The sequence below is a fragment of the Macrobrachium nipponense genome, chromosome 5 (genome assembly GCF_015104395.2).
Source record: "Macrobrachium nipponense isolate FS-2020 chromosome 5, ASM1510439v2, whole genome shotgun sequence".
Taxonomy (NCBI): domain Eukaryota; kingdom Metazoa; phylum Arthropoda; class Malacostraca; order Decapoda; family Palaemonidae; genus Macrobrachium; species Macrobrachium nipponense.
Genome location: NC_061107.1, coordinates 9034087 through 9059385, shown reverse-complemented (window position 1 = coordinate 9059385; position 25299 = coordinate 9034087). Strand labels below are relative to the sequence as shown.

Below are 25299 nucleotides of genomic sequence, written 5' to 3'. Positions count from 1 at the left end.
AGATAAAAAGAATATTGTTCCCCTTCTTTTACTGAAATGCATAATAATCATTCAATATGCTTTAGAAGTATGGTGTCCATCTCATTCATGTGGTGACATGCCAAGTCCAGGATTATTTATTTTTGGGGCATGTGGTTAGCAAGAGCCAATAAACTGGAACCCCTTCATTCCAGGAAACATGGAAGACATTTTAGTGGAAAACTATCTCCTAGATTTTTTTTTTATCTCCCATTTCATTCCCGTCATGTTTTCCTTCCCTTTCCTTACGCAAGAAACTTCAGTGAGAAAACACAACCCAAGTCGGCTGATGGTGAACCCAAGGGAAAGAAGTTGGTTGCCCATTAACAAATATTATTCTTCTGACCAGACCTTCCTCTCAGACACAGGAAAACTAGTCTTTTTTTTTTATTGGTTCTTTTACATATGAAATATTATTATTATATTGAGGCAAGGAACCCATGTAATGAGGCTATAATCTCGTGAATTAAAAGCCACTGTAGTGTTTAAAATATTTTCAACTCCTTTTTTTTCATTCTGCATGAATATTTTTAACACTATTGTGGCTTTTAAGTATAATTATTATCATTATCATTATCATTATTGTTGTTATTAATTATTTATTATTATGATTATTATTATTATTATTATTATTATTATTATTATTATATTATTATTATTATTATTATTATTGCTGTTGAAAAACTCCACTTTGAAGCAATTGTAAATCTTTTTTTAAAGATGTATAAACAATGAAAGCTTTCGAGAACCTTCTTCTTCGTCTTCTTTTTCTTCTTCTTCTTCTTCTTCTTATTGCAACAAGATTTCCCTGGAATAGAATTTTGTAACATAAAAGAATCACTATAGAGAAAATCAAATACATAATTAAGAATTACAGATGAACGTGATACCAATAGAATTTTACATTAAGAATCTGTATACTAAACATACCATCTCATTTTGAAGTCCATTATGAGCATTGCTTCAAATGAAAATCAGTTGAGGTCCCAGATCACTACCCTATGGAACACTAGGTATGCAAATTGAAAATTCCATTAACATCATCTCTACTTTTAACCATTGGCAAAACTACGAATGAGACCAGGTTCATATTTCCTAACACCTACGTTCATGTATGAAGATGTTTGTATACAAGAGCCAAAAAATGCAGTCACTGAAACATTAGAATCTAAGTATTAAAGGGTGTTACAGATATATTACATAAAACTCTTTCATGTATAACTCTAGAATCTAAGTATTAAATGGTGTTACAGATATATTACATAAAACTCTTTCATGTATAACTCTTGTCTAGTAAGAAATGTGAAAATGAGATCTGTGGTCCTCAACCGGATGCAGGAGCTGCGGAGTGCGAGCCCTAGGGAAAAATGTAAAAATTCTCCAGTTATACTCATTATTCTCTTCACAAGAGTGAGGTACTAATATGTATTCAGAAGTCTATGAAAAAATGCATTAGTATCACTAATTCAGATCAATGTACAGTATCTTTGTGAAGCTGCTGTCAAGACCAAGTACAGAAACAGGTTGAATGTTGAAGGGGACTTCCGCTGTGCACACACTGGCATTCAACCATGCATTCATGTTTTAGTAGCTAAGGAGCAGTGTCAAGTATCTCACTGATTCATTCCCAAAAGAATGAAAACTCCCCTTCTCTTTCTCTCTTTTTTTTTTTTGTCTCTCTTTTTTTTTTTTTTTATTTGCTTTTAAATCTGGGAGGCAATTTTAATTAAAGATGCAAGGGGGCCGTGGAGGGAAAGACCACCTCTTTGAGGGGGCATGATAATAAAAAGGTTGAGAACCACTGCTTTAGCTATAGTACCTGAGTGGACTAGACGGCATAAAAGAATGCCCCATAATGATTGCAGTTTGTATGTGTGATGTCTTGTGAAACAGATCATGAGAAGAAATACTGTCCAAATTAGAAAGACTAAATTTTCTGAGGTTAGTTGAAATTGCTTAGAATTTTCTGATTAAATAGAATGATGATTCTACTGCAACCCTCTCCTCATCATTCGTTTGGTATGAAAAGCTCTTTTAATGATAGATATAGAGATAAGGTAAACTTGGCAAACTTAAAAGAAAGTTATTTCCAAGTCATCTTTGTCTTAATTTAAGCAGCGTAACTTGTTCAGTTTTGGTGGGTTTTTGTGAAAAGTCACCTGTTTTAATGCTGCTTACTTTCTCATATTTGTAGTTCTTTGACATCACGCTTCCTTTGTGGGTTAGTATTTCAAGAATATGCAATTTGGTTTTGGAGTGTCAGAAGGTGTACGTAGTCTTTTCTTTGGGAGATAGAATTTTAATTGAGTGTTTATTTCTGTTAAATTTGCTCATGTTTTTAAATCAAAGTTCTCTTACGAATGGAAGTACAACCCATAGCTTTAAATGTGACTGTTACCATCATTAGATGGAAACGAATGCAGTTTTGAATCTTACTCATTCAGTTACCGCTTGGTACATATTCGAAATGTGCTGAACTCTGAATTAAGCTTCCAAATAGAGTAAATGTATGTAAATTAAATTCTGGTAACAGTCAGGCTCTGTCCCATTGAGTGACAGAGCCTTTTGCAACTGACAAGTACTGTATCTCCGCGTTGGTTCCGCAACAAACCAATTTTCTAACTACCTTGAATTGGAATATAAAATTTGCGCCAAAGGCCAAGCACTGAGACTAACTCCTAAGAAGTCATTCAGTGCTGGAAGGGAAATCAAAAGTAAAAGGGTTTGAAAGGTGTAACAAGAGGAAAACCTCAAAGCAGTTACACTATGAAACAATTGTTAGGAGATGATAGGGCGTAAGCTGGAAGAGAGATAATATGAACAGAGGTGTAGCAAAAGGAATGAAAGAGGTTGCAGTGGTGCCCAAAGGGACGCTGCAGCGAACATTATGCAATGCTTGTACAGTGCACTGCATGAGGTGCACCGATGGCACTATTTCCCTCCCCCCCCTACCCCCTCCCCCACGGGTAACTTCCTGGAGACATGTATGCATTCAGTCATCTCCAGTTATATTTGACTTGCATTACCTCAGTATAAGCGTAATGATGAACCAGCATCGGTAGTAATTTACTACTACGTTAGTTAAGCATGTGACAGAAAACCATCTACGGCTTGATTGAATAGGGAAGTAGGTACAAATGACTTTCATCCTTCTATTTTTCATCAAGTCTTGTGATACCTGTACATTGATCCAAATACCATTCATAGGTTCTTTAGTCATTAACCTAAGTGTTGGTATGGTGGTCATGTTATGATTGTATTATTCCTATTTCATTATGTTTTGAATGCTAGAAAATATTCAGATTTCTTGATGTCTCAAAAACTGATGAAGTGAACCCAGATCGTAATCTTGACTCTGATTTGGGGTGGGTTTTTGAATTAGAGATATTGTATTAGTTTTTTTTTTTTTCATATCTACTTTGAATCGTTTATTCATACTCTTTGTTAATGGTTGTTAATGGTTCTTTGGTCTCTGCATGTTGAAACTGTCCCAGAAGTTTTCTAGAGTATTTTATTTTTATTTTTTGGAAGATCTTGATTTGCAGTTCCACCTTAAGCATAACTCTGAGCAGATCTCAGGATGATTTCCATGTGCTTTCCTTGCAGCTGCTCTTCATTTGTCCAGTCATTTTCTTTATTGCTTCTAAGTGGTGTGGTGTGACTTCCAGTTGATTTTGGTAGCATGAGAAGCAGAGGTTCTGTTTGTAACTGGAAATTCATAACTAGTTTTACTTTTAATTTCATTTGGTTCCACAAGATTCAGTGATTGAATATGAGATATGGCATTGGTAAAGATTACTCATTATGTTTTCAGTTACCAATGCAGAATGTAAGAGTAATTATGTTTGTTTTTTATCATGTAGCATTAATGTATATATGTATATAGAGGCAGTCCCCGGGTTACGACGGGTTCCATTCTAGAGAAGTGTTGTAAGCCGAAAATCGCCGCAAGCCGGAACATCGTCAAAAATCCTAAGACCTTACTTTTAATGCTTTGGGTGCATTCAAAACTATGTAAACTGCATTCTTATTGCATTTTTCATCAAAAAAAAACCTTCAAATATTGATTATTTTGCATTTTTGGTGTCATACTTCCTCTGCCAGATCAGTGTTGTAGGTGCTGTAACCCTGGAACATGAGTCGTAACTCTGAAAATAATTTCTGATGAATATAACTGAAAAGCGCCTTAATCTCAGAACATCGTAAGCCAAACCCGTCGTAACCCAGGGACTGCCTGTATATACGTACGTATATGGAAATGGGAAATGAACACAGGGTAACATGTTTCACAGAAATGAATTTCTAAATCTCATCAGTACCGAACTAGCTTTTCAAGTCAAGTAAGAGTCCAGGGCATTAGCAATTCTTCTGCACATGGCCTGTGTAGGGAATTTTCTAATGCCCCAGACTCTCTCTTGAGAGACGAGGGTTTGGCCCCGATGTGATTCAGAAATTTGTTTCTAAGGAATCTTTATCTCACTGGGTTACTTAACCCAAAAATTTGAATTTATATACTTGACCAAAGAATTAGTAACAGCAATTTGGCAGCATCAACACTTACTAGAAGGCATGTAGAAATCAAATGTATTGGCACCCATTCCTTACAATCAATATACGTATAGACTTTAAAATTCATTTATGTAAACTTGAAAATGAATCCACGTAACACATTCGTACTTATTTCCTTAAAGCTTTTAGTTGGGAACAGCACTAATTTAAATCGCCCACTACAGCTGTTAAGTACACTATCACTTAATTACTTGGAAGGCAATATATTATAAGTAGCTCTTTAATCAGTATCACACCTGCTAGGAAGCAGTGTGATGATAACTGTGAACTGGAGCTGAAAATAAGTTTTTACTGGTGCCAGTAAAGTTATCAATCATGATTGATTATTTTGTTTATTCTCCTTTTTTTTCATACGTCCTGAAACAAAGAAATTCTAAATTAGCATATTTTTTTTCTGTCAAAATAGTCTCAAACACTTATTGCATCTCTTTACACAAACAGTCATAGCATTGACTGACAAAACAATTAGAAAAGGTATGATTTGCCGTGTTATTCCTACATCATTCATGAATGCTCCCTTCCATTAGTTTGTTTTGTTCATTGGACTTTTTAAAAATATTTGTTCTGAAATGTCTCTTTCATCTCTGCTTGTTACAATTTCAGGACTCCTCCAGGGGCAGCTACGAAGGAGATCGACCTGACAGTGACGAGAGTCTTCCTGACGGTCACAATGAGGCCGACTATATTCCATCTCGCCCTGCTACCTTAGGAAGAGACAGACGTTCCAAATCTAGGTAGGGAAATGGTTTAAGGTTATGTTGATCCATGTCAGGTGTCTGAATATTTATATGCCCCTCAGGTTGGTTGGTCAGAAAGTCTTGCTCTTAAAACCCTTTTGATCTAAACTGTATACAATAGTAAGTATTTAGTAACTCAGCCTTTCATTTTCTTGTATCTGAAGGTCTCCAGCGAGTCTTCGAAGAGCGAGTTCGAGTGATACCGATGCTAACTACGGTGAGATTCGTTTTAAATCCCGACACAATGGAATCCCAAGGACCGGTGTTGAAAAGAGAAAAACCAGAGATTCCCGTGTTGATTCCGGTTCTGTCGATCTAGAAACTCCTTTGAGTTTAAGTCCCAAAAGTCCTCTCGAGGCTATGCTTAATAGCTTGACCCAGAGCACAGGTAGTTTGCCACGCACAGGATCCAGAGCTGGTAGTCGAGGTGAAAGCCCGCGCAAACCTGTGCCCCAGCCTCGAACTAAACACTTGAAAAAGGGTGGTAGTGTACCTGCCTCAGTCACAAAGAGTGCCGATAGTTTAGACTTGGAACTAGATGGGTACGACAACACTGAAAGTACGGATTCTAGTCAGTTGGTGCAGTCAGGCGACAGCCATCTCAGTGATGATGTTCACAGGACGCAGGCCAAGGACGAAGGCCATGATTATAGTGAGATTTACACACCGAGTCGTGATAATACCCACTGGCCTGGTGAGGATGAAACGAATGGAGAAAAACCACCCACGCCACCTCTTCACAGGTTCCCTTCATGGGAGTCCAGAATATACCAGGTACTTATAAATTAAACATTGTTTACATACTAGAGTTTGTCATTAGGTATTGTCCACAAAGTTTACTAGGTTCTTTCTAGTGTTAGAGAAAGTATGAACTATAAATGAGGTTATTTCCTGTAACTTCAAGTAGTTTCCTTATGTTATGCATTGATCACTAATGAATAACTTGCTTTAGAAAACTGTCTTAGTGAAAGTTTGTTCTGGATGTATCCACCCTCTGATCATTTTATGTACTTACCTGTTTAGGTTGCACAAGAAGGACTCTCTGGTGCTGGAGTAGCAGCTACAGCAGATTCCCGGAGTCGAGTAAGGACCTCTGGCCTGGGGAGTTATCCTGAAATACATGTGCCTGTTTATGCTGCTGTTAAAGGGGTAAGTTCATCTAGATCTAGATTGCCTTTTGGAGTGGTGCATATGAAACTGCTAGAGTGCAATGCACCTCAGATTTCTCTTGATCTGGTTACTATTTCTCTCCTGTTGTCTGATGCATGGTTCCCAAATATTTTGAGAAGGTTTCCCCTTCCATTTTGACCCAGTTGTAACACTGATGCTCTCTAATGTGTCTCTGGAAATAATCGTATCTACGAGGGATTTTGTGAATCAGGCATGGTCAGTGCCCTTTGGACACATCTCTACAGATTTCTGTGCTGACAGTTTTATTACGTAGTTTCTTCTGTTATGTTTTATGAAAATGATATTTGTCTCCTAAACTGGTTTTGGACATTCCGATAACTTCAAAATTCTCATTTAGAGATAGAGTTTATATCTAAATCTTTAACTATGCTTGTGAAGAATTTTATATTTTATGCTATGTGGTTATCTTCATCCCCATTACGAAATCATCGAAATTTATCCTAGTTGGAGCATTTCACTATCTTTTATGGAACATGACTTTGATATTGAGGGTGTCTTGGTTTCCCATTCGAGCAGGATTGAATCTACTCAATTGTCTGAAGTTATTGATTCTATTATAATGTTCTACTAGCAAAAAAAGAGATTTGGTTCAAGACAACTGAATAACTTCACCATATAAATTGATCTTTGAAAAAAAATATCTTCCTTTGTTATGTATGCTTTTTATAATGTCAGAGAATGTGCTAAATTTCCACGGAAATATAATAATGCTGCTTTGAACTGAGAGTATGTAACAGACATCAGAATAACTAAAAGAGCACACTTTGGTTCCTCAGCGTGCTAGTCAAATTAGATCGGTTCCATTTACCGGAGATTCGTCGGATTCCTCTGACGGCGAGGATCACTGCGGGGGCTCAGATTCACGAGGACTCTCATCTCACACACCTTCCTCCTCTGCGGAGTCGTCCTCCAGCTCCCCTTCGAAAAGTAAAACATCGTCTCTTTCCCCAGCTAAACTATCAGGTTCCTCTCCTTCAAAGAGCATGAGAAGAGGTAAGTGGGTGCATGTCATCCTGTTTTCTCTCCTCATCTCGTTTTCTTTTATATTAATGTTCCATAGAGAGATGTCTGTGACACGTACAGTTTCGTGACAACGTTCATGTGTTATCTATGCATGCTTGTTTTATATAGCCCTTATTGTTTTAGCGCAAGTATGTTGCTGTGCTAACAGTTTCAGGTAAATTAAGATTTTCAAGTAGACCAGTACCGACATTTTAGCATATTTTATCATAATGGAGAAGGTTTTTGCTTTGTTAGCAGTTCTACTCTTTTGTAAGTTTTGCAGTACAAAACAAAGCAGGTTTTAGTAAAATTGAATTGGAAAATAGCATGTCTAATTGGAATGAAAAGTTTATAGAATCAGGAAGGTTACACTTGTCTCTGTAAAATTTCCCTTGAAAATGTTGAATGATAATAGTAGTACCTTGGCATATTTCAGCAGAATAGAATCATTAGTCAACGCTGTGTGTCAGTGTTACAAAAACCCTTAGATTTCATTATGTTGATCATTTGTGATGAAATAGGAAAAACAGTAGCCTTTTGTAATGACAGTAATTTGACTATTCTGTACTTGTAGTAGTTGGCCTTTTATTCTAAACATTACACCAGTTGGCTTTAGTACTTGCAATTAGATAATCATTTGCCTAGGATAACACCATGAATCCACTATTTCAGTGAGTGGTATATTCATGATTAAATTGTTTTATGGTTACGTAATAATGTCTGTGTTTTAATTTCATAAAATCTCTTGTGACTATTATGTCCATGCTTTCGTTCATCATGGAAATGGTAAACTGGGTTAAAAGGGATTATTATAACATGTTGATGGAAATATTGTCCATGATACTAAAAGGTGATGACTTTGGACATATTCCAGTTAACAAATTTACCCTACATTTCCAGCATTATACAGATATAAAGTTCCCTTTACTTACTAGTTGTGTAACTACTCTAACTTCCCTTGGTCTAGTTTTCACCTCTCATTCAACAAGAAATCCTTCAGGCAAGTCCTGTGGCAGCATACAAATGGGATTCTGTGGTATCCTTCAGTCAAGTCTGTTGATGGTCTAGAAAACTGAGATTCTTTGATCCCATTTAACTAGAGTATTATTCGTATTTAATAATAATTTAACGAGCACTTGGAGATCACAAACCTCCACTAAGGATTTCCCACACTCTCCCCTCCCCGGGCCTTTTCTCTCCAAGAACTAAATTTGTATCTCCCAAAATATATTCAATTATTACCAGTCACGAAACCAGCCTATTGGTAGTGTTTGTAAAACATCCATTTTAATTGTTTGCTTAATTCTGGAGTTAAGTACTTTTCTGGCTTTATTACCACTTGAGAACCAAAGAAATTATACATAGAAAACGTGGCTCATATAGTAAAGTGAGGAAAAAGTGTTGCAATACTAAATATATGTTAGGCAAGGTACATTAAATTAAAGCAGTAAAACTAGAAATTCATTTAACTAAGATGGACGAGAAATGAAGTACATATTTAATCATTAGTAAGATTAGATAAAACGACAGGATTAAAAGTGAACTTTGTGTTGATTTTGTGACATGTTGATGTTCTGTAAGGCATGGTACAATTTATGTGAAATTTGCTCTTAAACTTTGCTCTTCTGTAAATGTGCATCAGCTTCTTAATGTACACAGTGCGTTTGTTTGATGTATGTATTGCCATTCCTCTAACATGCACTGCTCTTACAATGACTGCATCTTCAATGATAAAAAGTAAAATTGTGCTTTTACAAACACTTCAAGTTGTTCTGTATTCTCAAGTTACTTGTTCTGTATTCTCAAGTTACTGGTTCTGTATTCTCAAGTCATTTTTAAACCTAAATCTATAAAGGATCAATATGAGAAATTAGATAGTTTATTGGTCACTTTTTGTGTGATCCTATAAGCTAATTAGTAAAATGTTACACATTTCACTGAGTTCAAGTAAAAGTTATTTTATTTCATGACCTTTACTGTTATTCCCTATTAAATGTCCATGAATGAAATGTGCATTCAGTATTGTACCGCGAATAAAGTATAATCTCTGTAGATTCCCATATTTGCCTATTGTATCCCATCTCAAATCCAAATACCCCAGGATATTATTACTTGCAATAAATCACATGTAGCAGATTGCTCTTGTTCGGTGCCCCTTCAGTTCAAAGCTGCAATTTTATATACCTTTCATTGGTTCGTTTATCTTTCCCCCATCTTATCCAGCCTCTTCAACTTGGATTTTTGAAAGGCCTTCTTATCTGTGAAATTCTAATACCTGAGATGGCAGAGTGATGGGGGCGGGGTGGAGTTTTAATGTGCAGCTCTGCCTTCAGTGTTGAACGTAGTTCCAAACAACAGACAGGCCTCATGGTGCTAGAAGGGCTCCATACATCAAGTAGTGAACCTTTTGTAAATGTGCATATGAGTCTAACTGGCCCTGTCTATGGTATGTTGAAGGACATATTGAACTTCTTGGATAAATTAATTTGTTGGCAAATTACCCCTGAATATATTCACGAGAGAGATTTCTCCTCTTTTACAAATGGATGATGTAGGCTATAAAGCAACAACATGAGATTTGGTTATCCTTTTTTCACTTCCACATCATTCATAAACCTCATCTCATTGGCTTTAGTTGTTCAGTTTGCCAATACTGTATATGCCTTAGTATATCTTGAAGTTCTAAGCTTTCATTTATGCAGGCTCACAAAATGACATACAGCCTTTAGCATTCTGCCTAAAAGGTAATTGTGAGTCAGTTACAGTACAAGAAATCACTACTAGTTTTACAACATTATCAGTGAAGGGCTTTCCTTAAAGGCTGATAAAAGAATTACAACATAGTTCTACAGCTAAAATTATCATTCATATTTAAAGCATATCTGGTATTTTTTCCCTTAAAATTTTTAATATTGATAGTATATAGAGGAAGGATCACCTTTATATCTCTATTTACTTGTAAAACCAGTTTTCTGGAAAGGTCCACTATTTTAGACAAGTTTATATTTGTCTTTTCTTTTTGTAAGTTTTTGAAAGCTGTATTTCAGTTAGTGTATGGACCATGAAGTGCTTAATCATTCTGGTCAACCTTACGAGAGTATTCACTTTTGTCGGGTCAAAATATTTTTAAGGCTAATTAACTTTTATACAAAAGCATTAGTTGAATTTATCTACTTGATTAGTATTCTGTGAATAACAGAACTTTCGACAATCTAAAAGTCCTTTTCGTAATGGTGAAAGACAACCTTTTGTAAATGTCATTGTTCCACCATAGACATAGTATAATGGAATTTTGTTTATAGGAATCGCATTAAAGTTTAAAAAAAGGAATTTTAAATTTTAAGTACTGTGTGTAATCATCACTGTAATTGCTTTTATGTAAAGCTTATGATCCTTATTATTGAAATCATTTGAAATTCATGTGAATTAACATCTTCACTTCTGTGGATGAGTTGGGCTGTAGGATAAGGAACAATTTTCTTTCTTTCATTGACCACAGCTTTTAAAGGAACAACTTGCTTTGCACGAATTAAGTGGCACACACTTTAATCACTTTATATTTTCAGTGAGCTACAAACTCTTACTTTTATGCATGCCTGAATGCCTCTTAATGGCAGACAAACCAAGCTTTCAGTGATGCTCTAAACTAAGTGGTAGGTGAGCTTTCACAACATCCCACCCTCTGAAGAAGTATTTCGTATAATCAGGGAAATTACCCGAAAAAGAACTCCTTATCTATACCTGAAGACTTTGAGGGCCTGTAGATCTGACTATGTCATGTTCTTCATCAGTTAGAGATCCAGACAGGAACAACCAATAAGATACAGTTATATGCTGATACAGTTATATGCTGATACAATTTTATTCTGGTCGAGGGAAGTGGTTCTTCTGAATTTGCAGGAAATGGTTTATGAGGATATAAAAGCTGTGTCATTCATTCCTTGAAGGAGGTAATTCAATAGCAGCCAGTTTTTATGGGAAATAAGATGTTCATGTTCACGTTCAGACTTAAGTGACACTCACCATAAGTAGAAGTAGTCTTGGATATGAAATTTTATAGGTTAAAGACTTAATGGCTTAGCTCTGATTAAACTCCATAACAGAGAATTCCAGCTTTGTATTAAACTCAGATTTGGATGAAAAAGATAGCTGAAGAAATCTTCCAATTGTTGTCCTTTAAATAGATACATATTTAGCACAAGCATGTAAAAGTAATTTTTATTGCCTATAAAAACAAATACTACTACTACATTTCATTTAAGTTGGAGTGTTCACCTCCCACCCCTTATGAATGGTAGACATCTCATGTTCTACAGATGGGAATCAAGGTGCTGTATAGCATCATTCGACAAGTTAGGTAGAATTTCCCTTGGCTAGGGAAATGAGTTATATTCAAGGTATCACATGTTTTATGCTACTGTTCAGTACTCAGACTGCACTAACCTGGCATTCAGGTATAAAAATAAGAGATTTGCATCTGAAAAAGAATTATGTATAATGCTGTATATTTTGCATGAATATTTTGCTGCATTTGATAAGTAGATTGCCATTTTATAATATCTTAATTTTTTTTAGCCATATTTGCAAATTTTGCTTTATTCAGATCAGTTTCTGAGTTTTTTTTCCTTTCTTTTTGCTTTGGTTTGGTGTGTATATTCTGCCATGTTGTTATTTCACAGACAGCAGTCGCTTATCCCAAGACTCGGGGGATTATGCCGATTATGCCATCCCACCAGATGCTATGCCAGATGCAATGCCATCCCTTAAGATACCGGGTTTGTGTAACTTTTTTTTTTCTTTGGTTTGCTCTATGACCTCCTCTTTCTCAAAAGAATTTTGTAAAATTCCTCAGAAAGACTTCACTCCTGGTTAAGGCATTTTTTATACCTTTGGGTGTACATGATCTTTTTGCTTTTGGTACAGGTGAAAGTATGAAAAGAATGATGAACATACAGTATGAGAATGTTGAATACTATGTACGTATGTATAGATTTTTGCTTCAGTACTTTTTTGTAAACTTACTCTTTTCCCCCTTTTACAGGTTTTGTGATACAGTCTTAGTTGTTAAGTATTATTGCATCAGTACTACAGTAATTATTTATTCTGAAGTCAATTTTCCACTCTGTTGAAAATCAGTTCCACTAGTACGAATTTGTCTTTAGTTCTATGCAAAGTCACAGCTGCTGTACAACACTCACTTCTGATTAAAGAATGATTAGTTCATTAAGAGGTTAACGTATATAAGATTAAAGGCAACAGATTTGTTTTCATCTTAGATACGTCATTTGAATCTGGCGTATCGGATGACTATGCAATCCCACCAGACGCGCGAAGTGAGAGCGGATCTCTTGAGTCCACCATGGCACCCACCCTCAGTGCAAGAACGTCGTGTATTGAGACAACAACAAATACCCTCACGTCAAGTCAGTAAGTATCGTGTGTTTTATAAACTCTCTCTGAGTTTCAGTTGACTTCATAAAGTGCTGTTTTGACACTATATGGGAATGTCAGGAGTAATGCATACAGTATGATTGCGGCAGTTTTAGTTGCACAAAGACAAGGGCCTTACCTAATTCTCAAGGCTTAAGGAACTGATATATATATATATATATATTAGTCTTTGGCACATCAAAAAGCCCAGTTGTTAAAAAAGTAAGTGGTAATTACACCTGGGAGCCAATATTATATGTCTGAAATTAAATTTCAATGTTACACAGTATATTCAACATTGTGTATAGTACATACTGCATTTTAATTCAGTGATGTAATTAGTTCACTTTTTTCTTTAGGATATTCGTAGTTTCATGAAACATTTAAAATTACTACATACAGTTCTTATTGATAAACATTCCTAGTAGTAACTTCAACCATCCAGCAAAATTTTTTAAGAAAGTGAAACATGTAAAGGTACTTGGGATGTGAATACCAGAATCATGAGAATTTTCTGTTGTAACGGGTGGTAAGGTTTATTTGGAAATTACGGTAGTTCATTTGTGGTATGGGAAACTGATATGTGGTACGTACTTTATTCTGTTTGTCAGGTTAACAATGTTTAATTTTTAAACTGCTTTGTATTGGGACCAAACAAGATTCATTTTGACCTTTTGGCAATTCAGAAATTATTGATTGTGGAAAAAATGTTCAGCAAATGAATGCTTAATACTGAAACTTTTAACAGGATTGAATTCCTTGCTAAGAGTCTTCAAATCCGATGGCACCCAGGACGACACTGTTTGAGACGGTGACTTTCATTCAGTTTTTTTTAACTTGCAAGTGCTATGATTAATTAACCGTGATATCAATTCAAGAGGCATGCAAGAATAGAATGCAACACTTTATAAAGGCAAAGATATTTATCTAGCATTTCTGAAGTATTTTCTAAATAATTTGTCAGCCAGATTTATCATTTATGAGAAAGCATTGCAGTTTCATATGCAGCACTTCTTAAAGCCTAAGGCTTTTGCTCGTAGCTGTGGTGTTTCTGCCAAGTCGTTCAAGCAACAGTTTCAAATTTGAAAGTACAGCTAGCAATAGATAATGAGGAAATTATGGTAAGAGGTTGTCTAAGTGAAATTGTAATACAGTACGTACGTATTATATAGTAGTACTATTATAATACTGTACAAGAAAGGTGTAATAGGTTTTCGTTTAATACTGTTAATCTGTTTCACAAAATTTAAAAATAATTGGAGGATTTCTTTTGTTAAAGCAAAGTGTGGGCAAAGCTTAATTTGCATTTGCTCTTAATCACGCTTAGGATAAAAGCTGTTTATAATCGTGTAAATCTTGCAAAGTATTATCTTACACATGCACTATGTTACCTTCCATAGCTTGAGTCTGATATTTAACATCATATTAGCATAATCTTATCAGACAGTTGGAAAAGTAAAGCCATGTGTAAAATTATGCAATATTAAATGCACTTTTGGATCCGGATATTTGTCCTATTTATGTTAAAGCAATGATTATTACTATTGTAATTTATCTATGAGTTTGTAGATTAGAATAGAACATAAAGTGAAACTCCTTTGCATAAAATAAAATGTGAATCAGTGGAATTGGATATGAATTAAAAATTACAGTACAGTACTTAAAGGCCAAATCATGCAGTTAGGGCCACTAGTGAAAAAACTGACAGTAACCACAAGGATTAGGAAAGACGGATACACTGTATACATATCTTAAAAATGTATTGGATAAAAATAATGGAAAAATTATTGCAACTATTTTTTTGTCTTTCATGTTATCAGTCTATTATGTCCTCTTGCAGGACTATACATTAGTACACACTAATTTTAGGTTCTTGAGAGCTAATTTTAATTCAGTTTAGGGAATGGATGTAAAATGCATTGCTTTTCAAAATATTGAATGCTTTTTGTAAAAACTCTTATTGCTGGTAATGCTTTTGACAAAATCAAACTACAGAAACAACTCTGTCATTGTCATATGTATAGTGCACATATCTTCAGAAGGTTCTTGTGCACAAAGATTAAAAGAGATAATAGCTAATGTATACAGGTGTAATTTTTGTAGATTGTTTTCAGTACTAACATATATTTTGAATTAATTTTTTCTACAGCATAGGAACAGTATCACCTCGTAGAGAAAGTTCCCTGGAAAAGAACGGCTATCTCATAAAACTAGGAGGGAAGCTAAAAACATGGAAGAAGCGTTACTTTGTCCTTAAAGATGGAACTCTTACCTATTGGAAAAGTCAGGTCAGTTGATTTTTATAATGTGTTCACATTAAATTTATGTTTCCTGAGCAGTTTTCTGTTGCTTTACAGTACGTACTGAAAGGTGAAAACTGAAACATTTTAATTGAATGCCTTGAAATAAAATAAAGGCCTTTGGTATTTGGAATGATGTCATTTGTAGACAGTTTTAACAGGTTTTCTAAGAAATATTAACTTTCTTATCTGGAATTTTGTAATCTATAGGTGTTTTTACAGATTTCAAGAGCTTGAGTAAGTGTTAACTCGTGTAAAAGTTGAATATTCCAGTCACCTAGCCCCTTGTTGCTGGGTGGCGGCTTTAGAAAGCAGTTAATAAAATCCAACTCATAGGTTGGCTCTAATTAGTTTCTATAAACTATATTACTTAGGCTTTCTCACCTCTTACCTACTCTAATTTCATTTCTTATACTTGAAAAATGAGCTACAGGGATTTTTCACCGGGCGACACAGGTCTTCCCCTAGAAATAGATTTTTCCTTCGTCAAAATCCCTTGATTATGCCCTTGAAACTTTAATAAGATGAAGCTCAGCAATAGTATCCTTCCCTGTTCATAGAATTTGAGAAGCTGATGTGTTTAAGCAAAAAGAATTAGGTCACCCCTTGCCTCAGTTTTGGGTCTCATCTTGATTGGATGCCTCTCATGACACTGAGGGTAAGGTGTAGTTATAGGAGATTTTTCCAGGTTGGTCATCATTTGTGGTGGAACCATCACAAATGATGACCATTTGTGATGATGATTTCATAAGTCTTAGATAAGATTTATCATGCTGTGACATTGAAGTGCTGCCAAAATACTGAAGCATTTCTCTGATATTATTCCATGGAACAGAGTGACATTCACCGGAAACCAGCAGGTCAAATTACTCTCAACGAAGTTTGTCGAGTTACCCGCTCAGAAGGTGCTCACACTTTTGAAGTCAACACAGGCAAGAAGACTTACTACCTCACTGCAGATAACACAGCTCTGGTGGAAGACTGGGTCAGAGTTTTACAGGTAAATTTGTAATTTGTTTTACTAACTCCTGAGCCAATTTGCCATAGTTGGATGATGAACACCATCAGTCCATATGCCTATATTTTTTTGCATCTGAGAAATGAAATTTTTTTATGAGACATGCTTATCTTATCACCTCTCATTTTGAATAAGTTCTTAAACTCGGATTAGTAGTTGAAATTTCATGATGGTGATTGGTTGCCACTTTATTGGTTTCTTCCTTATTTGCCATTTTATATAGAAATAATCTTTGCCATAGTTCAAGTAAAATGAGAATGGCAATCCTAACTTATTCTCTGATAATAATTACTTAACCATGTCCATGAACAAAATCACAAAGTAGTGTTTGTAAAATATCCAGTTCATGAAAATAAATTTTTGGAAAATTGGATTAACCTATTATATTCCTAACCTTGCAGTTTCTATGGAATGTATGTAAAAAAAGATAATAATTATTATCAAGTTTCATTGAAAGTTATGTAAAAATCATTGTTAAGCAATTTCTGTACTTATTACTACCAGTACTAAGCTATCCATTACCCTTGGAATGGGGAATGATAAACCTTGAGGGCAAGGTTCATTGCTTAAGCTCTTTCTCTTTCTTTCAGAATGTTCTTCGACGTAATGCAACAAAGTTACTACTTAGCAAAGAAGATAATAAGCCAACACTTCAAGGGTGGTTAACCAAGGTTAAGCATGGTCATGCACGCAGATGTTGGTGTGTCTTGATAGGCAAAATGTTTATATATTTCAAGAGTCCTAATGATCAAGTAAGTATGGATTGTTTACTGTTTACAAGTATATTAGCTTAAAATGACATTTACTAGAGCTTATCAGGTGTTACTTGGCTCTTGTTACGTGTTTTGTTGTGGTTTGGGGAGCATCCCAACTTAGTGGAACTTTTAAGATAGTATAAGAAAATGTTTATTTTGGCAAATGTTATCAGTTATTCTCTAGTCTGTTTTTTTTTTTATAGTAGAATGTAATATGCCAGTCTTCATACTGGAAACTTGGACAGTAGTAATTCCTTAGCAAGGACAGACCCGAAACCTTCAAATTATTTCTTTGTATCACTTCAAGTACTGTTCATAGGATGCATAGCAGTCAAATAATGTAGTAATAATCCCTTTTAATTTAAACGTAAGTGTAAATGTGGCTTCAGTACATGCTTAACTGCAATATTATATCTTTAATTTCAGAATCCAATTGGCCAAATTAATATGAGGGATGCTAGAGTGGAGGAGGTAGAAAAAGTGTCCGACTCAGAGGGTGAAGAAGTTGCTGACGATGATACTCCCAAAGAAGATTTAACAATAGGCATCTTTCCTTCTCACCAGGGGCCAACCTACCTCATAATGCCCAATAAGCAAGAAAAAGTAAATTCAAGAGAAATAGTCTTTTGCACTAATGTATCATTACGTATCATATGGGGTGCCAACATTGTCTTAATGGCTGTATATAGCCTGAATTTGTATCTCTTATATTCATGGAATTTTTTTCCTTTACAAGCAACTGGAGTGTAATCTTGCCTTAACTTTAGTGTTTTATATAAATATGTGAGATCCTAATGTTAAAAGTCAGGAATATTTTATTTACGGTGCTTCGTATTTGTCAAGAGACTAAATATAGTGTACTCTTGATAGTTATACATAGTCTAATATAATCAGACTATTACTCATATTCCTTTCAGGATAGTTGGTTGTACCATTTAACAGTCGTCTCAGGTGGTGGACCAAATGCTGGGACTCAGTATGAACAGTTAGTTCAAAAACTCATGGAGTTGGATGGAGATCCTAGTAAGCACATTGTGTTTATTACATTTAGCCTTTTAGATTTGTAGATTGAAATGCTTCCCCATTGGAGGCTAATTGATATATGTATTCCCTTCATATTCTGTGTTATCCTCTTGACATTCACTGCAATTTGCATATATACTGTATATCTGAATCATAGATTAAAAAGGGAATCAGTATGGTGTGAGGCAGTGCTTACTGTAGATGCCACACTAGTTTTTAGACTCCTTCCTTTGTGTGCTCAGTCTATCCCCTTTAAGAAGCTGCAGTTGTGAAATTATTAAAAATACATTATCCCTGTGAGGCAATAGTTATTTTTCAAGATGATTTACTTTTGTCATTTGAGATGATTAGTTGTGAGCAATTCAAAATAAAAAGAGTACAATATTTTTTATCAGAAATTATAAACGACATCCTATGCGTTCATACATCATCGAGATGTACAGTATTACACAAATGTAGGAAAATGCAATGATGTATTATGTTCTTTATTTTATATTTCAGATTGTGTATTATGGCGTCACCCATTGCTGCTTCATAGTAAAGACCCCATTACATCTCCTCTTACTTCTCTCCCGTCCTCCCAGCTTCAGGCTGAGGCTATTAAACTTTTTAAGGTAATTTGTTGACCCTCTTCAGTATTTTTGTTTGTGTATAGCTAAATATATACTATCTGTACCAGTACTATACCATTACTCTTGGTCAAAGGCAGTGAATCATTAGGTTGATTTTTTTTTTATTAATGAGCAAAGCACTACCTGGAGGAATGTTTTCAGTAACCTAAACACTATGCGTGAGAGGAAACTCAAAGACTTAAGTGATAATAGAAGAAGACCAATAGGTAATAGAAGAAGACCAATAGGTGGATGTTACATAGATGGATGATGTAACAAGTCATACAGAAAAGTTTCTGTATTGGAGGATATTACAGTAGTATATATTATAAAGTAATTTAGTCAGTGGGTTTATATTAATGTTTAGGTAAAGAGAATAAGATTGCAAACATCCAAGGCAAGCATATCTGCAGTCTCTTTGAAAAACCAATAATGGATGCCTTTAGCCTATAGTATTTTTGCCTTCAGATATTTTAATACACTATTGACTTTGCTCACATAATCAAAATCTTAATTATTATAAAGTATTTTAGTTAAAAGCTTGAAAGGATATTGTTTCAATGAGGATTGAAATGTGTTTCATTTAGAATTGCCGAGAGCCATGGGAAGTTCATCATCAGCCATGGTAAATAAGAATAGTGTAGTATATGAATTTTTGAGAGAAAAGAAAAAATATGGATACAAAAACTGTTATAGGTGGACTTTTAAAGGTCAAGATCAATCATTCCAACCATTTAATTATTTTTTTTCTGTAAATGTTCACATTTGTTTCAGTACAAGATTTTCTTTGCTTGAAATTGAATTTTCGGTAATTTATGTAGTAATTCATGTTGATGGCTTGATTTCAAGAGCATCGTGAAATCTAAGATTACCAAAACACTGTCGTATCTTGCTGTAAATTCCCACTGATTTTTTATGGGTGCTCTTTTAAATGAATGATATATAAAGAAAATATAAAATGTGCTCTTTTAGAAACCAGATTACCTTCTGATAATTAATGTCGATTTTTACTTCTTTCAGTCTTGTCAGTTATACACATCTGTCTTAATGGATTCATCAGGTATTGACTACCATGTGGTATTATGTCAAAATGCTCTCCAGCAGTGCCTCACATACCCAGAGCTTCAATCTGAACTTTTCTGTGGATTAATTAAACAAACATCAAAACATCTTCAAGCGAAGCCCGGGGTTCAGGTAACGAAGACTCTGAACAAAATCAAGCACTCTCGAGTAAGTGTGTATGCTTTATGTTGCAACAGTTTGATGGGTCAGCAACACATTATTAAGTACAGTTCCCTATTTTTTTTTTTTTTATCACACGATAAAAGTATTGATTTTATTTGGTGTGCGCTCTCAAGGTGCAGGTGCTTACAAGAATAGTTTAATAGGATTATTTTTTCCAGTGTGGAAATTTCCCAGGACTATATTATACTGCATTTTGAATAAGTAAATTTTTCTGTCTTATTATTAACCAAAAGGGTTTCTGTCTTATTATTAACCAAAAGGGTTTCTGTCTTATTATTAACCAAAACCCCTTTTAGGCAGCCTTTCTTTTCATATAACTGTTGTTTGAAATCAACTGTCAAAAATGAAATTCTATACAGTACAGCCAGAACTCAAAATGAGATGTTGGTAATTAGTTTTCCTGGTAAATTGGTTGCCTCACATTCACTACTTTTATTATCTTTCATTATCTGGCAGGAAATAACTTCAGTGGTTTTATATTTTTAATGAACTCAGGGTCTTTTTGTAAAAGCACAAAGCAGGCTTCCACAGAAGAGAACACCCATGAAAAAATAGAGCAAAGGAGAAAGCCATAGAAATTAGTATATAAATATCAGCAAATAGAATTGATTGTATAAATAACAAATACTTTAGGTAAAACTAAATAATACTGTATGTAGTATACAGGTACTAAAAGGTTACCTAACTTGAGTGTACCATCAAGCAAAACACAAGACTATGGAAGTTCATGGTACAGTTGTTTAAACATTTGTTTAAAGATCACTGCCTGATATAGCACAGTTAAATGTAACACCTAAGGTAACCAGGGTACCCACATGTACTGGCACAATACTCCAATTAGTAAAGCAAAATATAACTGGTAGTTGAAAGGTGGGATGTTGGATGCTTGCCAGGTACAAGCCCCCTTGAGGCAGTTTCAAGGAAAAATGGGATAAGATACCCTAAGGTGGCATCAAATAGGCTGAAGAAGTAAAGATTATCTTAAGTTATCTCATTTTTGTCTTAAAAATGCAAATAACATTGCTACTGACAAATCTTTAGCGTGGTGACCCTCTCTTAATTATACATCATCCAAAGAGGAACTTGCTATGGTCCTTCCGGCATTCTCTCTGGGAAGAAGTTTTTGGTTTCTAGTTAAACAATCAGTGACAAGTATGTTAAAAAGCATCTTGATTTTAAGATGAAAAATTGTGTTCTTTATAGTTTCAAGACTGCATAAATTATACTCATCATGATAACTAAATTCGTCCTAGGTGGTACAATAACCATCATAAGTAACAAAAAATCTTAACTCCACAAAGCTAGTAAAAATTTAGTGTTAAAAAAGCTTATTGAAAGTTAATAGAGCCTTTCAATAATGTTCCAGCAGTCATTTATAGGAAGTAAAATAATTTAGTATAAGAAGTCTAGTTTTTGAAAAATTCATTGTTTTCTTACAGATTTTAACGTTACTTAAATTTACTTCATCTCAGTATTTTTATTTTTGTCATATGGTCATTCTCTTTTGTGGAAGGTTTTTGATCAAATAATTTTTTCCTAGAATAAAGGTATTATGTACATAGTGTCCAAAAGGTAAGAGCACAGTATATTTGGTCTCTGTATTTTCAAAATTAATGGGGTTGATTCTAATAGTAAGGAAAATAGTACCCATGGTTGCCAGTACCACCATCTGATTTTATTTGAAATGGAACCTATGTTTACATGGACAAACACAGCATATATCTTGTGTTTATAGCAAGAAATCTTATTTGAATGCAGTATATTCAATCTTTCTTCAGGTTGCAGTTATGTGGGTTTGTTACGCATTTTTACTGCAACTTCTATGGTTCAATTCTTTTCTCTCTATACTTTGTTATATAGTGATGACACAAATGCTCTTTTTTGGTGGATTCAGGCTGATGTATACTTCTCACAGTTACTGTAAAGTTATGATATTGCACAGTTAATCCTTTCATGCAATTTCATTGTTGCCTCTCCATCATTGTGACCCCTTACAAAGTGGCTGGTAATCAGCTCTGAATACCTGTTGTTTCGTGTGTGTAAGGTCTTAGTCGTTATCTTTTGGAGTCAACCAGTATCTGAAAGAGCAGCTTTTTGGCACAATGGCTGTTTGCTTTTACATACAGGAATATTTGATGCATGAAAAATTAATAGTACAGTATTTGAAAATTTGAGAAATAGTCACAACCTGGTACTACAAACATGTTTCATAATCATAATTTTACACTGATATTCTTGCCTTTTAAATGCAGTTGCAGCAAGTCAATGAAATATTCTTTCTTTTCTCTTGTTCTGGTTTTCTATTACAAAATGTTATCAGTGTCAATGGCCACTGTTGTTTTGGCGCTAGTTTGTTGAAATGAATCGGCAGTCAGTTCTTGCATGTGTGAAAATAGCACCTGATGAGCAGCTTCACTTGTAGCTCACGCTCAAGTTAGCTTTGGATGGCTGTTTATTCTTCCTTAGCTTCGTTCTTACTACCTTTTGCAGTAAGATAATGTGGTTTGTATGCAGAAATTTTGAGATTATTGAAGCCACTTCATGAGTTGTAATTGCGCACACATGTAAAATCAGTACGTTCAACAATTTATTCTAATTAGTACAGAGGCCTTTGCCCAAGTTAGTTTGCCTACCCATCAAACCATTCCATCTCATTTTGATATTTGGGATAAAAAATATAATGTTATTGCCTAAAACAATATTCACCAAATTGTTTTAGAACATTTTATGTGATTGTGATATACTATGCTATATTTGAGCAAAATTTTGTGAAAAATGAGATGGTATTTGCTTTTTTTAGTTTTTAAGTTAACCCTTAATTTAAGTTACTTTTATTAAGTTGGGGCTGTTCTGCTTTAGCAAAAGAATGTGAAGATTTCCATTACCCTCTGACACATTATTGCTTGATGTACTTTATTATATATGAGATAGTAATGCAACATTCATGCCATTATTATTCAAATATTATTCTCTCTTACACATTTGTTAATGAAAATAGTCACGATACATTTTATTTTTTCAAAATGGTCAGCTCCTCCACATTTAGATTTTTTAGATCGATGCATTATTAATGTGTCTTTTTTTTCCACACAGTTCTAGTTATGCATGGATTAGCCTAGCCACTTGCCTGATTGTATTTCAGCAATTCATACACTTATTTGTTTATCATGCAGCATTCTTCATGCTGATTTAGTTGATTTTATTTGTGTTATTTTTTACTTTTTTTGCACTGTTCCATGAGCCATTGTTATCGTAAACCCCCCTCCTGGCTGAGACATAGAAGTGGTCGTTACTTTGTGCATCTAACCTTGCAAGTGATATGATAAAACCATAACCCTAAAGAATTTCTTTCACAGCAGCTTCTTTGGGAGATCTTTGGTACGACAGTGACTACAGGTATGGCTTTTTAACAGAACAGGTGTGTAAAGGATTTTACACATCAACATATTCAAGACATTTGAAACTTGAATAACAGTTGTGTACTAACAATACATCCTGTTTATTATTTTGTATTACTCACTAATGATTGTCACTGTAACAGGTAAAGGAGCCAATTACAGATCAGCATATGGTTTTAGGGGTATCAGGAATTTGGGAAAATGTATTTCAGAAACTGTAAATTACCTAAGCATTACCTATGCATTCTTGATATTTTTTGATTGATTGGATAGGAAAAGTATGCCTTAGAGGCAAAGTTAAATTGTTTACTTTTCCAGGTACTTTGAATTTCATAGAAGTTATGTCATTTTAATGTTTTATAATAAGCAAATAGACATTTTCTTGATCCTGTATCTGCTAATAGATGGAGAAAGTTGACCATCTAAAATTAATGAGCTGTCTCAGATTCGGGTGAATCGCCAACTATCCTCAGGGTGAGAGCCATTCATCTGCCATCAAATAAAACCTATCCGTTGTGTATGGAAGCAACAACTTGTAGTTTTATTTTATGCCAGGAAACTTGAGGGTTTATCACTTACTGTGTGCTCAGTATGGCACTCTGTAAATGGTACTAAAGGTTCCCTGTTAGTGCCTCTTTAGCCCCCATCTTCACCGCTGTCTGCATTTTACTTTTTATCTATTCTCTTCATTATCTTGCCCCAACTTTACACTTTCATTTAGTAACCAGTCCTTGTGATAGTCTAGAAATATGACTTAATGGTACAGTATTTTATTGTTTTGTTCATGTGTGTAGGTGAAGTACATATTTAGAATATGTAGATGTTCAGTGCCCATATATGAGTGGTTATGGGGTGAGGGTAGCTTTGCATGAATGAAAGTCATCTCCATAAATATATCTCTGGTTTCTATTGTTATATAATTTTAGGCAGACAGAAACTGTAGACCTTTAGTTTAGGTTGATTTTCTTTTTCATAGTGATCTCTTTATTATCTATCTGGTTATGGCAAAGTTCTATGTGGGGAAAAACATTAGCTGGTATGTAACAAGACTTCAGACCTCTTGTGAACATACAAAAAATTGACACTTACACAGGTAAACTCTAGGATATGTATGAGATTTTGTTACATTAAGGCTTTAAAGGGAACCCATTATGTTTCAAAACTCTAGGGAACTTCCATGATTTATTCAAAAGAGTTCTAGCCACAAATATTTTAGACCTAGATGCAGTCTATTGTTGGATAAAGGCCAGATAATTGTATTGGTTTACAATACCCCTCAAGAAATGTAGTCATCTACCTCTTTCATTAGTCATTGGTATTTGTAGTAATTTGGACATGTGCCACCTTTATTATGGTGCACAAGTGTCATTAAATGCAGCAGTACACATGATGTTGTGCTTGGCACTTAGCCATTCACTTAGCCATTCCTTTTCATTTTGAATTTCGTGTTGTTCTCCACAACCTTCTTAGCTGTTGTTTCTGGCAATACTGAGCTCATTGGATTCGTGCCAATTACAAGTTATGGATCTCAAGTTTCCAATTTTTTGACAGATTTGAATCTTATGCCTCAATCTCCATAGACGGGGAAGATTTTTTTAACACCTATTTGCCCTTGCAAATTTTAAGCCCATTTTATGAAAGAGTTCTCCGTCCTCAGCTTGCCATGGATGTTGCTAAAAAAAAGTAAATAAATAAGTCATGCTGAACCTTAGGAGGGCCCAGATGACTGATTATTAACCACCCCAAAGGAGGAAGTACAAATGTTGAAATGTCCTGGAAACTTCCACAAAAACTTCCCATAAAAATCTGCATTCTAGTTCTCATTGATCCAAGAGCAGTAAAAAAAATTCCTACATCAATCCGGAGTCACTGATGCTTTTGGCAAAGGACCCCTTGCTGTTAAACAAAATAATTCAGCTGGAATGCAATTTTTACTTCATTCCTAGTTCCACTGCCAGCAGACTACTGGGGATGGAGATTGCTGACAGGATCCTGTACATGA

The 25299-nt window shown here is 34.8% G+C and overlaps 1 protein-coding gene across 14 annotated transcripts in view; it reads left to right on the top strand.

Moving 5' to 3' along the window:
* Positions 1-25299, top strand: part of LOC135215194 (uncharacterized protein CG43867-like) — a 575055-nt gene that overhangs the window by 523633 nt on the left and 26123 nt on the right. For 6 of the 14 annotated variants that reach the window (XM_064249685.1, XM_064249677.1, XM_064249673.1 and 3 more), the window contains 14 exons: positions 5191-5321; positions 5489-6098; positions 6348-6473; positions 7292-7508; positions 12197-12292; positions 12794-12944; positions 13696-13758; positions 15097-15235; positions 16083-16247; positions 16856-17017; positions 17447-17623; positions 17938-18043; positions 18545-18657; positions 19675-19884. In XM_064249685.1, coding sequence (XP_064105755.1) covers positions 5191-5321; positions 5489-6098; positions 6348-6473; positions 7292-7508; positions 12197-12292; positions 12794-12944; positions 13696-13758; positions 15097-15235; positions 16083-16247; positions 16856-17017; positions 17447-17623; positions 17938-18043; positions 18545-18657; positions 19675-19884 — 2466 coding nt within the window. The remainder of the gene's footprint in view (positions 1-5190; positions 5322-5488; positions 6099-6347; positions 6474-7291; positions 7509-12196; positions 12293-12793; positions 12945-13695; positions 13759-15096; positions 15236-16082; positions 16248-16855; positions 17018-17446; positions 17624-17937; positions 18044-18544; positions 18658-19674; positions 19885-25299) is intronic. The other 8 variants (XM_064249680.1, XM_064249678.1, XM_064249684.1 and 5 more) reach the window with 8 other exon arrangements.